This window comes from Rhinopithecus bieti, unplaced genomic scaffold (genome assembly GCF_001698545.2).
Source record: "Rhinopithecus bieti isolate Rb0 unplaced genomic scaffold, ASM169854v2 scaffold_12189, whole genome shotgun sequence".
Classification (NCBI taxonomy): Eukaryota; Metazoa; Chordata; class Mammalia; order Primates; family Cercopithecidae; genus Rhinopithecus; species Rhinopithecus bieti.
This window is the reverse complement of record NW_016807086.1, coordinates 542,865-556,392: the sequence shown is the minus strand read 5'-3', so window position 1 is coordinate 556,392 and position 13,528 is coordinate 542,865. Positions and strand designations below refer to the sequence as shown.

General features: G+C 36.5%; 1 protein-coding gene across 1 annotated transcript in view; it reads right to left on the bottom strand.

The window, feature by feature from the left end:
* KIAA0825 (KIAA0825 ortholog) overlaps positions 1-13,528 on the bottom strand; it is a 244,310-nt gene that overhangs the window by 74,685 nt on the left and 156,097 nt on the right. Inside the window, exon 18 of the mRNA XM_017880119.1 lies at positions 8,481-8,591. Within this exon, the coding sequence (XP_017735608.1) occupies positions 8,481-8,591 (111 nt within the window). The remainder of the gene's footprint in view (positions 1-8,480; positions 8,592-13,528) is intronic.

Genomic DNA, 13,528 nt, shown 5'->3' with positions numbered 1-13,528 from the left:
TCAGAGAACAAAGGCAAGGGCATAACTAAAGAGAAACTGAGGATGAAAGCCCTAATGTGGGGAAACAAAAGGAGAAGGGAAGTCCCCATATTACTGTTGTACTAACTCTTGGTTTTCCGTAATGTATCCTTCAAAATCTTCTGGGAAAAGAAGTAAAGACAAATATTTAAAGCAATTGTGTCATCTTTCTCTAGGAAGATAATTTTAGTGCCTGAGAAAAAAAGTTGAGAGGAACCCAAAATATTTTCCTCTTCACTTTAACCAAAAGTGTGTAAACTATACACAGTTATAGCACTGAAAATGTCTGCATATATTTTAATCTCTATAATGGGTATAGCCAAGTCTCTATGATATTTATATTTAAAGATGATTTAATAACTAGAAATCGGATAGAGTTCACCTGCATATTTATATACAGAATTTGCCTTGATTTTTTAAATAACTTTGTCCACTAATGTGGATTGACATTTTTAAAGACTCTCATTTTTTTCCAGGTTGGTTGTATCTACACTCCCTGGTGTACAACTGAAATTATATTCCAGCCATCAGTTTTGGGCTCCCTCCAAGCAATACTAATCTAGCACCTGAATCACCAAGACGTTGGACAACACTGAATAACTCAACCATCCTTTTGAGGAGCAGAAGTTACCTCCCTGGAGCCACTGACTGTTATTAGTTCCTGTCTATCAGACATTGATCTGTTAAGGGAAGTTCAGAAAAAGTCTCCCCTAGCATCACATTCCTGACCCAGTGAGAAAGTGGTTCAATATTTCTTCCACTTTATCATACTTAAAGTAAGTCCTTTCAACACGTTTAGATAATTGGTAAAACTTGCCACTCTCTGAAATATATAGCTCTTTACTAATAGCAGCTATGAATGATAGTTTAGTATTCACGTGATGAATGCCACTGAGGCACTTGAGCTCATGGAGTCCTCATGACCCTCCCATGAGAATATCTCAGAAGTCAAGGGAAGAAGATGTTTCAAGATGGAGAAAGTAGACCATAGGATTGCATGCTGTCTTCAAGAAGATTAATAAGATTGTATTGTATTTATGTCTCACCATCCTCACCAAAATATAAACTGTTTCATATATGGGGAAACTGAACTGAAGCACGCCTAGGCTAACTTTCCAGAATCACAGAACTAAACAAGTATGCAAACCAATGTGAAAACCTATAGCTGTTTCCTATTATCACATTGCTGGCTTCAGTTCTGAATTCTGAATTATGTAATATAATTATGTAATATATTTAAGCCATAATAGAAAAGATATACACCTTAAGATATCTAGGTTCATATGCTAAATACTTAGTTTGGTTGACATTTTCACTTTTTAAAATAACTGTTCCATAGACACTGACTTCCCTCTGAAAATCTTTTCATACTGCTTGTCCATCCACACTCTGGAACAGCCATTTAAGATCTCTGGTGTTTAAATCTCTCATTACTTCTCCGCTAGCTATTGGCGCTATGTCAACGCTTGGCACCTCATCAGAGGACAAGATCTCTAAGCTCTTTTTCTCAGTCCTGCAGAGCAGTTTTTCAGCAGCAGTTGGGAGACCAAAACTCTTTTTGTACTCCTCCCTAGATGTTCTCTCCTAAGGATACTAGAAGTCACCTCCTCATTAAGACAGTGCTTCCCCTGCCTGGGCCTTACCACACAGATCAAATGTTCCTACCATTTATTATAGCATTTATGCAATACAATACTTTAATATAGCACTTAGGGGACACAATACTAGTTAGAATTTTTTATTCATTCATTCCACTAATATTTATTGTTTAACTTGTATATGCTAAACCATGGAGACATAACAGTAAGCAAAAAGCAGAAATTCCTTATTCTTATAGAATTTAGTGGAGGATACATTTATAGTTTAAGAGATCATACAAATAAAGATAAAATAACAATTAAAAAAACTCATTGAAAGAAAAGCAAGAATGCTATTAGAAGTTGTAGTAAAAATGAAGTTAACTAGTCTTCAGGGTTGATAAAAGGCATCCCTGCAGAAGTCACATTTGGGCTGAGAGATGAAGATAAGCCGGCATTACCGATATGAAGGAGAAAGACATTTTAGTGAAAGGGAAAAGCATGTGCAAAGATCCTGTGGCAGAAAGGAACATGGAATAGAATGAAAATGTAAAGGGGCTAATGTGTGGAAAGCAGAATTCACAGAGTAGCAGGTATCAGAAGAGGGTTGAGAAGTGGGTAAGAGTCACATCTATGTAGATATTATAGGCTATGCTAGTTTTTTGTACATACTTAAGGATAACGGTGAATTCATGGAAGGTAAGCCATAAGTATGCCATGATAAAATGTGAGTTTTGAAAATAGATTTGGGTTTGAGAAAACTCTTGCTACAGTTGGAGAATATTAGAAATGGAAGGCAACATATACACAGGAAGAGTGCTAGTGGTCACTGGAGTAGTTAAGAGAGAGATGATGGTAGTTGGGACTAAGGTGAAACTGGTACTACGGAGAGTAGATATTAGAAGTTAAAATTAATGAGACTTAGTAATGGATTTGGTATGTAGGAGATAAAAAAGATGTCCAATTGCCTCCTAAGTCTAAGTCTCTGGCTTCTGCAATTGGATGGATGTATCATTAGCTGAGATAGGGAACAGTAGAAGAGGATCTGTTTGGAGGGGAACATCCTAAGTCCAGTTTTGGTCATGGTGAGTTTGAGATGTCTTTATGATTTCCAGGTGTAAATTTCAAGAAGGTAGTCATGTATGGTTGGTACCCATATATTATGGATCTGTAGTCTTAGGAGAGATTAAAATTAATGATATGGATTTGGGGACACACAAAGAGTACAAGAAATCATAGAAATGATAATATCATCTAAGAAAAAAGGTTATAGTATAGAATACTAACAATGTTCAATATTTAATTGCCAGGTTAAAGCAGATGAACCTGCAAAGGAAACAGAAAAGCAGCAACAGGAAAGAAAGAAGACAAAAGTGGGTAAATATCTCAGGAGAAAATCAAGAGAATATCTCAAGTTGGAGGGAGTAGACAATGGTATCACATACTGTGGTCAAGTAGGCAAATACAATTGATTTCTTCACCAACATGTGATAATATGAGGAAAGGGACTTTGTCTCAAATGTCATTGCCTGCCTCTTCCTTCACCATTGATACCTAGCACAATGCCTTACATGGAGAACATTTTTTGAATGCATTTATTGAAGTAATGATTAAACACATCTTGCTAAACTAAATAAAAGGAAAGACCCACATAGCATGTAATATGAATATAATGAAACCAAAGATAGCTTAATATGTTCAGGGAGGAAAATATATACAAAAATACGAAACAGGATTACATTGAATAGAAGCATAGTAGAAACAAAAGCCCAGTGGAAAGGAATATATACAGCTCAAAATGGACTGGCCATGAATCAAAGCATCATGTTGTCACCATAAAAGAAAACTAGTAGTTAAAATGAATGGACTGTTTACTCACACTGATTATACTTCTTGGACTCAGTGTACAGTTACGACCTACTTAGCTAAGGAAGACCTGAAAATACTTTTTTAAACCACATGAAGAGGAAAGGTTACAAAATGCTAAAAGATATTATAATGCAACATATTATAATTGACTAGGACAGCATTCTTTCTTGAACATTTCTATGAATGCACAATATGGTATCTGTGTTAACCTTGAGATTAATACACTTTCCACATGTCTTAGTTTAATCTAGTATGAAACTGATTATCCTTTCTAAATCAACTCACATTGTTAGCCTATACCACTGCTAGGGACAATGAATATAGTACATTTTACTCACTGCTTTGAAAATATATTTATTTTCCCTAAAATAAACTCTTCTAAACTCCATTCCCAGGGTTCTAGGAGAACATGAAAATTGTGTTTTATCCATTTCATAGTTTTCTCTAGTAAGATTATAGACAAATTTATGGTCCATACTACATTTTTAACTCTATTTGTATTCTGAATTTCATGTCTTTTTTGTTTCTTTCATTCTCACCCACTTTTAATTAATTATCTTAGTTTATTTAATATTGCTAAATGCTGACTTAAATTCTTTCTGAAACAATGTGCAGGTACAAATAAGTAAGCAAATAGATGAATAACTTACTAACTTCCTTCATGATATTAACTATTTCAGTCACCTCTCCTCTCAGCCTTCCCCTTTACCAAAAGATAGGCCTGATACATTTTTTGTTTGTCAACATCCAATTCCTGTATTTCCTTGAACAGTTCATTTTAGTTGCTAAAGTGAAGAATAGAGTTTTGAAGGATAATTTGGGGGTGAAAGACTCACATAAACAGCTGATACAGATGAGGGAAATTAATGGAAAGGTGAGATTTTTAAGTTCATATAATGGTGGTCTAGGAATCCCCATTGTAATGTCTGATAAATGCAAATCAATAACTTTAGTTATTTTAAAAGTGCTTTTATTGCTGCCCTGGGTTCCTCTGATTGTACAGTGCTCTGAGCACACTGGATTACAAATCACATGGATCATGTCTTTCTAGGCAGATTATATGGACTTAGTTGAAAATATGACACCTAATGAGCAGGGGGGATATCAGTGAGAGTCCTCCTACTATACCTTGCATGGAGAATTTAGAAAGACAAAGGAGAGAACTAAAGGTATTCCAAGAAAGGAAACTGCATAAACAAAGGCCTGAAGCTGAGAATAAGCAACAAATTAAATATCAAAAATATGGAATAACTAAGTCTTAAAGACACAAGAGGAGACTGACTTAACTGGAGCAGAGAAAACTCTCCAAGAAATAAGCCAGAAAACTCTCCAACAAGTAAGCCAGGAGTGACAGTGTGGGTGAAGCAGAAGCTACTACAGGTTTCTGAATGAGAGAGAGACATAATGAAAACAGTCTTTTAAACATGTTAAATAATAGTAAAATGGACTAAGGTTGTTATAAGGGGGTGGAGAGAAAGGGTGATTCTAAGAGAAGTTTGGAAGAAGAATGAACTGAACACAATAATAAACTAGGACTAGAGGAAGAAAAGGCTCAGCATGGAAATCATGATCAAGATTCTATTTTGGAAGCATGTAGCAACACTGTTACTCCTAATAGAAAAGACTCCCTGCATGAAAGACAAGGGAAGAGGGGAAAGAAGGATCATCTGAAGACATGGTATTGAAAGAAAGCGGGTGTTCAAGAAATAAGAACAGCTGGACATATACCGTTGGGGTATAGGTAATCACTCAGAGCTATAGATGTAGAACTGGAAATCATCTGTATAGAGGTTACAGGTTAAGTCATGTGAATAAAAGAGAAATCAAAGAAAATAGATTTTCTTTTTGCTTTTTAAAAAATGTTTTCACAGGTTGGGCACAGTGGATCATGCCTGTAATCCCAGCACTTTTGGAGGCCAAGGTGGGCGGATTGCTTGAGGTCAGGAGTTCGAGACCAGCCTGGCCAACATGGTGAAACCCCGTCTCTACTGAAAATACAAAAAATTAGCCGGGCGTGGTGGCACGTGCCTGTAATCCCAGCTACTTGGGAGGCTGAGGCAGGAGAATCACTTGAACCTGGGAGGCAGAGGTTGCAGTGATCCAAGATCGTGCCAAGGACTCCAGCCTGGGTGACAGAGTGAAACTCCATCTAAAAAAAAAAAAAGTACTCATAATTAATAAAATTAAATTATAATCACTATAAAAAATTTGGAAAATATAGACAACTATGTAGATGAAAATTAAAATTGGTTGCAATCCTACCACCCAGAGATAAAAGCTATAAACCCACCACTATACATCCTTTTAATATTTATTTTTCTATATGTACTCTTTTTGTGCTCTAAATATGATAGTATAGCATAGTTCAACACTTCCCAATGATGTTCCACCTTCCAATAATTGCTAATTCTCTGCAAAACAAGAGTTCTCTTGCCCAGCAAGTTTGGGGAATCTGCATACTAGATCATTCCTTTGAGACTGTCTTAGTCCATTTTGTGCTGCCATAAAAGAATAACACAGACTGGGTAATTTACAAAGAAGAAAAAGTTATTTCTCACAGTTCTGGAGGCAGGGAAGTCCAAGATCAAGGCACCAGCATCTGGTGAGGCGATCTTGCTGCATCCTCATGTGGCAGAAAAAGGGCAAGATAAAATGAACCCATTCCTGTAAGCCCTTTTTATGGTAATATTAATCCATTTAAGACAGAAAAACCCACATGATATAAACAACTTCCATTAGACCCCACCACCCAACACAGTTGCATTGGGGATTATATTTCCAACAAATGAATTTTGGAGGACACGTTCAGACCATAGCAGAGCTAAACACTACATACTAGCACGTCAGAGTCCCTACAGAGTTAAATCACAAAAAAGACCTTACATAATTAATAACTGACAATCTTATTTGTGCAGTAGAATGATTTTTCATGTACACCTGTTAACATCACCCTGAACTGCTCTTCCCTTTGAAAGGCGGGGGTGTGGTTGTCAAGAGCTTAAGCTTTAGAATAGAATAGGCCTAAGTTCAGAGCCTGGCCTCCAATTTTCTTCTCTCCAGAGCATTGCTGCCTATACAGCACCTTGCTCTCCATAAAAGAAGCACCTGAGTACTTACCTTATAGAACTAGTGTGAGGTTTTAAAAAGATAATGTATGTAAAGCACTGAGCACTGTGTCTGGTACACACTTATCACTCTAAAAACTGGGTTGGCTTTGGTAATTTCATAATTACTAACCTGAATTTTCCCCCAACTTATCTACTACAATTATTTCCCCATAGAATTATTTTTCAAAACACAGCCCTTTAATCACTCCACAATAGTCTATTATGCCATTATCCCATACTAAATTGTTTAATGCTACAATGTAGAATATTTGTTTCCATTTTTTTCTCTTATAAATGGATATCTTCATATATAAAACTTTATCAACCTCTCTGATTAATTGCTTATAGTTGATTCCTAGAAACAGAATCGTTAGATAAAAGGGCAAAATATTTTAAGTTTTAATACGTATTACTAAACTGTCCTCATGAATTTGCATAAAATTTCATTTCCACTACGAGCTGAATAGTCGTCTCCATGTCCTAGTCTTCGTGTTAGGACAATAGTGGAAATCGGTTGCTAAACAGAACAGAAAGAAAAGAAATGTGCATTTTTGCTTGCTGTAGATATAGAAAGAGAAAGAAGTTAATATAAGAGTTAGTGTTTGAAAGATAAGCCCATTTCCGTGCTGATTTCCAGGACTATAGCTGGGTTGATCTGGGCAAGCTTGGAAGTGGAAGTCTTACAGAGTTATGACTAAGAGAAAATAACTCCAGTGGTTCCAGATATAAGATAAAAGCAGGCAGTAAAATAGGTTAAAGCAAATGTGATAATAACATAGAGAACAGATATGTTTATAAACGTAGGAACTCATCAAATGACAGAGCTTGTTTGCTTGACTCACACTGTAAGAGATCCAGTCATTTGTTACTTTTGCAACAATGAGTATTAAGGAGTTGGCTGTTTAATTCCTAATGAAATAAAATATATTTATGTGCAAGATGGCAAGATATATTTACACACAAGATGACAGAGCATTGAGACTATTCCATTTCTAGGACTCAATCATAAGGAATTAATCAGAAATGCAGACAAAGTTTTATATGTAAATGAAGTAATAACAATACATGGAGGTCCTTGAAGATGGGGTCTATGTCTCATTAATGTTAGATTTTTCATTACCCGTATGGAAATAGGCACACATTAGGCAAACAGTGTAAGTTTGTTGTGTGTATGGAAACTTTTGCATATGAGGTTTTCACACCTTCTATTTATGGATGACAATCTTGTTCCTCAAGAGAGAGATAGTCAGCTTAGATGGTAAAATAGCTGATAGTGTATTTCCAAGATGAATCAAGAATGTATGGGGATTAACAATATCTCCTTTAGCTGTACATGATATTTTTATTCTCGGATACCAAGGAAAGGTAATTTCCAATGTTATATTTAGCAAGAAATCAAACTGCCATTTCACATAATGCCACAAAATGCCATCAGATTACTCTGCCAGCACATTTCATACTTTAAATGATTTTTCTTGTTTTTAAGTGCTGTTAATTAAATAATAACAGTGAAAGATCCTACTCATAATTTAAAAAGTTACTTCTCTCTCAACTTCTACCTAAGGCTCTGAGTTAGTTACATGTCTATGGTTTGATAATTAGCTTGAGAACTGTCAAATCCCCAGTCATATATCAAGAAAGACAAATTTAAAAATAAAACTAAATTCCAAAATTTTACAGTTTTCCATTACATCATTAAAGCTATAAGCTAGTAGAATAATTATGAGGCCTATGCCTTTGATTCTTGAGCTAAGAAAAGAGAAATAATACTCTTTACTTACCTGCCAATTGTGAAAATTGTAAGTTCTTTTGTAAGATATAAGTTAATTTATATCCACAGATAAAATTTCTATTAAATTTTAAAAGGAATCATAGAATTACAGATAGTATGGCATTTAGAGGCTCTCACCTCAGTAAAGAAGGGTAGAAATGTGATATGCAAGAAACCCAATATAATGGTTGCTTAAAACATGATTTTAAGGAATCTGAAGTAGACTCATCCAGGCCATGCTGAAAAGTCCTAGGGAAATACAAATAATTAGTTTAGAATATACAGGAAACATTAACTATGACCATTGAAATAACTGTTGACGTTTACTTAGGATTCAGTTACTGATTTTTTTGTTTGTTTGTTTCTTTCTTTGGAGACGGAGTCTTGCTCTGTTACCCAGTCTGGAGTGTAGTGGCGCAATTCCAGCTCACTGCAACCTCTGCCTCCCAGGGTCAAGCAATTCTCCTGCTTCAGCCTCCCAAGTAGCTGGGGTTACAGGCACATGCTGCCATGCCTGGCTAATTTTTTTTAGTAGAGACAGAGTTTCAACATGTTGCCCAGGTTGGTCTTGAACTCCTGAGCTCAGGCAATCCACCTGTCTCGGCCTCCCAAAGTGCTGGGATTACAGGCATGAGCCACTGTGCCTGGCTCAGTTAATGATTTTTACACAAAATGGTATTGTGCTAGAATGGACAATGCCCCCACTCCATCTGCTTGGGATTTATGTTAATAGTGACTTGGGGCCAGGTGGGCAAGTCAGCACAGCCATGAAAAACCACAAGTTAAGACTTAGAATTTTATGAACCTCTATAAAACAATCCTTACACTTGGGGAAGGTGTAACAATACCATTATCATTTATTTTTTTAAAATCTCATGTTATATAATTTGTCATGACAAAAGGACAAAGAATAGTACAATGAATATTACTTATGTTTCCCATGAGTAATACTTTAACGTCCCATTGTTATCTTCTTCAACCTGGATCCAATAAACGCCAGTGTTTGCTTCACTAATGTAAAAATTTTAGCATCATGGTACCTCTTTTTAATCTTTAAAGTGATTTATAAGTATTAAATAATTAATTAGAATTTATAATTAATTTTGTATACTCCTAAGGGTCTAGAGAGGGTTTATAAAGAAGAATTGAATTGTAAAATACATAATTATAATTTCAAAATTAAAACAATGCAACCCAAATATCTGATGTACAACTATCAACAGTTACTGCAACATTTTTCGAGGCTGGCTCAAATTCAACTCTAAATCTTGACACAATAGAAAAGAATGTGTTACATAAAATCTTTAGCAGATAACTCGGCTAGTAAAAAATGTATAACAACAGGAGATTATATTTTCCTACACAGGGTTAAGAGTAATGACTGAGAATGCTCTAGAAATGGAATTTTTGAGGTGGTACCACTTCTCTTTATATACAGTATAGGAGCAATAGTGTCTTTTGATATCCAGAACAGAATTCCATTTTGAAAATCCAGCTTTATCTTTTCACTCCACATCTTGCTTCTTGTATCTTCACGTTTTTTTTCAAATTTGATCCTTCTTTCCCCCTGATTGTCTTGCTAAATAGAACATCTTCTAATTAAATAGACTTGGATGTTTTTTAGACTTTAATATATCATCTCTTCTTTAAAAGGCTTTTTTTTTTCTCAGTAAATCTCAGATCAAAACAGAAATTCCTTAAATAGGCTTCAAAGTCAGGCTGTAATATTTCCATCCCATGTATTCCACTATGTGAGCTAGAGAAGTAGGCAGAAGCCAGACCAGGTACCAGGATATGTTTTTCTAAGGAGTTTGGACTTAGTACTGGCAATAAAGAATCATTGAAGAGTTTATGGCATGGGATTAACACTAGCAGTTTTACATCCTAGAAAAATCACTTTAGCAGTAGTGAGGGTAGCAGATTGGAAAGAGCCAGGCAGGAGGGAGGAGATAATGAAGGCGATATTGTAGTAGACAGGTCAGAGAGGATAAGACACTGAACCAAGGTAAGAGACAGGAGATAGTAAGTAGGAGACAAATATAAAACTTGTGAAATTCATAGAATAAACAATATTCATCTCCTAATGACATGGAGTTGGTGATGGCATGAATGGGAAGATAGAAGGAGAAAATTAAGGAAAACGAAGAAGCCTAGGATACATTTCAAGTATTTTACTTAGTTTTAGATATGTTAAGGGGCTACAGACATCTGAAGTACATCCAAGGCATCGAATAGTAATTTGGATTTACTGATACAGCACATACAAGAGCTGTCTGGTTTGAAGATACCAATGTGGAAGTCATCAACATAATGGTATAGCCATAGCAATGGATGAATTCACACCCCCTCACCCCATCCCCCGCCAAAAAAAAAAAAAAAAAGGAACGTAAGATGTAAAGATGATCAAAGATAAAACTCTGGAACATACCCACACTTAAAGGGCAAGGCCAGAAAAAAAACATTCAAGCAAAACCAAGAAGGAATAATCAGAGAAGTAGGCCAAGACACGGGAGAAAGTGGTGTTAGAGAAGCCAAGAGAAGAGAAAATGACCGAATCCACTGGAGTTAGCAATCGGGAGTGTACGGAGACCCTGCCCATGTTGCTAGCTTAGCATGCTGAGGGTAGAAGTCCAATTGCAGTGCACTGAGTGAGTGGTAGGTATAAAAGTAGACAATGAATGAAAACTAGTTTTGGGGGGGAAACATAATAGTAATGGAGGAACATTTTTTAATACAGGACATGTTTGGGGGAAGGAGCCACAAGACAAGATAGAAAGAATATTTAAAAGGCCATGAGTAGGAGGTAAATGCAATCAAGAGGTCAGGTAAAAAGATTTACTCTAATTGGGAAAATAGACATATTGATCAGAGAGTAATCAAAGGATGTAGAGGTGAGCGGGGAGAATAATTATTAAGAACAGAAATGAGAAGTTAAAGTGCATTCATGGATGGTGTGGATTTTCTTAGAGAAGCACAGGAACAAGGCTATCTGCTAACAAACAGATGGGGCAAGGATCAGGGGCTTGACCCAAGTGGGGAAGGATGAAAAAAGGAGTTACCCAAGATTTGGCAAAGAGTGGAATTGTCAAAAGGTATAAAACGAGAGGTGGGTGATATTCTCTAAAAGTGTACCAGAGTCTGGATAGAGCCCAAGAAAGTGAGGGTATGAGGAGGACCATGCCACTGCAAGAGAGCTAGGAAAAGGAGGGTGCTGGTACAATGTGACAGGAGATGCAGCAAGTGGCCTGGAGAGAAAGACAGCCTCAAAGGAAGAGAAAGACTCAGAGAAAAGGATGGGACAAGATATGGAAGTCTTGAGGAGAGAGCAAGAGGGATTGGAGAATGTGGACAAAGATACTACATATCCTTGTAGCCTTTTTCATAGCCTATGCCTACTTTCCCTCACACTTCCTTGATCTCTTTGCATAAAACCTCTATTTGTCTAGTTGTCTGAGGGTTACCTCATTTCTCTAAGAATGAATACCTTACCTAGATGACTTCTCTGTCATGTTCAGGTAGCTCCATAGATTGCTCTACCTCTGAAGCTTCTCTACTAAGTCTTCTCTGACTACCCTTTCTAAAATATATCCCCTTTCACAACCTTATCCCCTCTCTATGCTCTAATTTTGGTTTCTTTCTTTATAGGATTTAACTCTACCTCCAATCCCTTTCCATTTACTTTTTTATCTGCTCCATACCCTAAGGGTAAGGTCATCGAAGGTTATATAGAGGTAGCATATGGGCACATGCAGGAACCGGAGCCAAAGAGCCTGGGCTTATATCCTGAATATGCTTTTATTAACAGGCAATGCTGGTGGCAGTATATTTAGCCTTAATTTTCTCATTTGTAAAATGGGGATTAAAATAGTAAATCACCTCAGCGTCAGTGTGAACATTAAGTGGAATAATGTATTTAAAGCATTTAGCAAAGTGCCTTGTATACAATAAGTGCTCAATATAAGTAAGATATCATTATAAGATAACAATAGTTAGAAGTTATCCTTAAAAAAGTCTATGGCCATTTCAAAACTGACATGAAATTCCTGATAGTCTAAGTGGTTGCCTAGCTGCAGTTTTATTCTCACAACTAAACAAAATAAAGGAGGATCTAAAAATAATGGCATGGTTATTTAGTACACAAATTTCTTAGATGACAAACCATTGGCAATATGGTATTTATCTGAGCGTTTCTGCCAGTACCTAAACTCTTTTACTCCACTGACAGTTTCTCAGTCATACTGGTTATAGTAAGGTTATTTGGCTGTAAGAGATATTATGGCAGATGTTTATGGTCTCAAAGGGAGTGAGATCTGTATGAGCATTTAATTCCACAGCAAGATCCCAAATTAGTTTCATTATTCTAGAGAGTATAACAGGGTGAAAATTGGCCCACAAGCCTCAATGGGAGAATGAAATTATGAGCTAGCTATTAGATAACCTCTAATGATGTTTTGGTATACAGTTAAAAGAGAGGATGCTCTAAATAATTCATAGTGGAGAGTAAAATACAATTGTATGAGCCATAGAATTATATTTTTCACAAGACGTAAGAGAATTTTGATACAGCAAATTTAAATACTTTCTTAAAACTAAATGTCATAAGTTTGAAGCAGGTACATTTCTTCACATTCCCAACTGACACACTGTAAAGATGACTTTACTTAAGGGGAAAAGGGTGATTTTGGGAAAATTCCTTGCCTTTGCCCTTCCTCCAGCCCCAACTAGCCATGCCCCTTCCTTGCCTTAGCATTATACTGCCTCTGTGCTGACCACACCAGCACTTTGTCCTAGATTCACTCTCTCTGGGTTCTCTGATCTACACCTATGTTGCCAGCATTCCTTTTTTCTTTAACAAAACTGATCAGGTCTTTGGGCTTATTTAGCCAGATGCTGAAAGGATATAAAAACCAATGCACATCAAAAGTGAGAACAACTGATGAGCTAAAAAGAGTTAGCTGGGTTTTATGCTTCTCTTGTGTCATGTTGTTTTGGCTGCCCTCCCAGAAGAAACAGGTCTCATAATATGATGTTAATGGAATAAACCTCCATGACTGAATTAAGGTAGCCCAAGGATGTAAGCTCTACGCGAGTGGAGGGTCAGGTTAGATTTCTTGAGTCATCTGTGCCTGCCATGGTGCCTGGGCCACTGGAGGCGTTCAATAAATCATACCAAGAGAAGACCACAA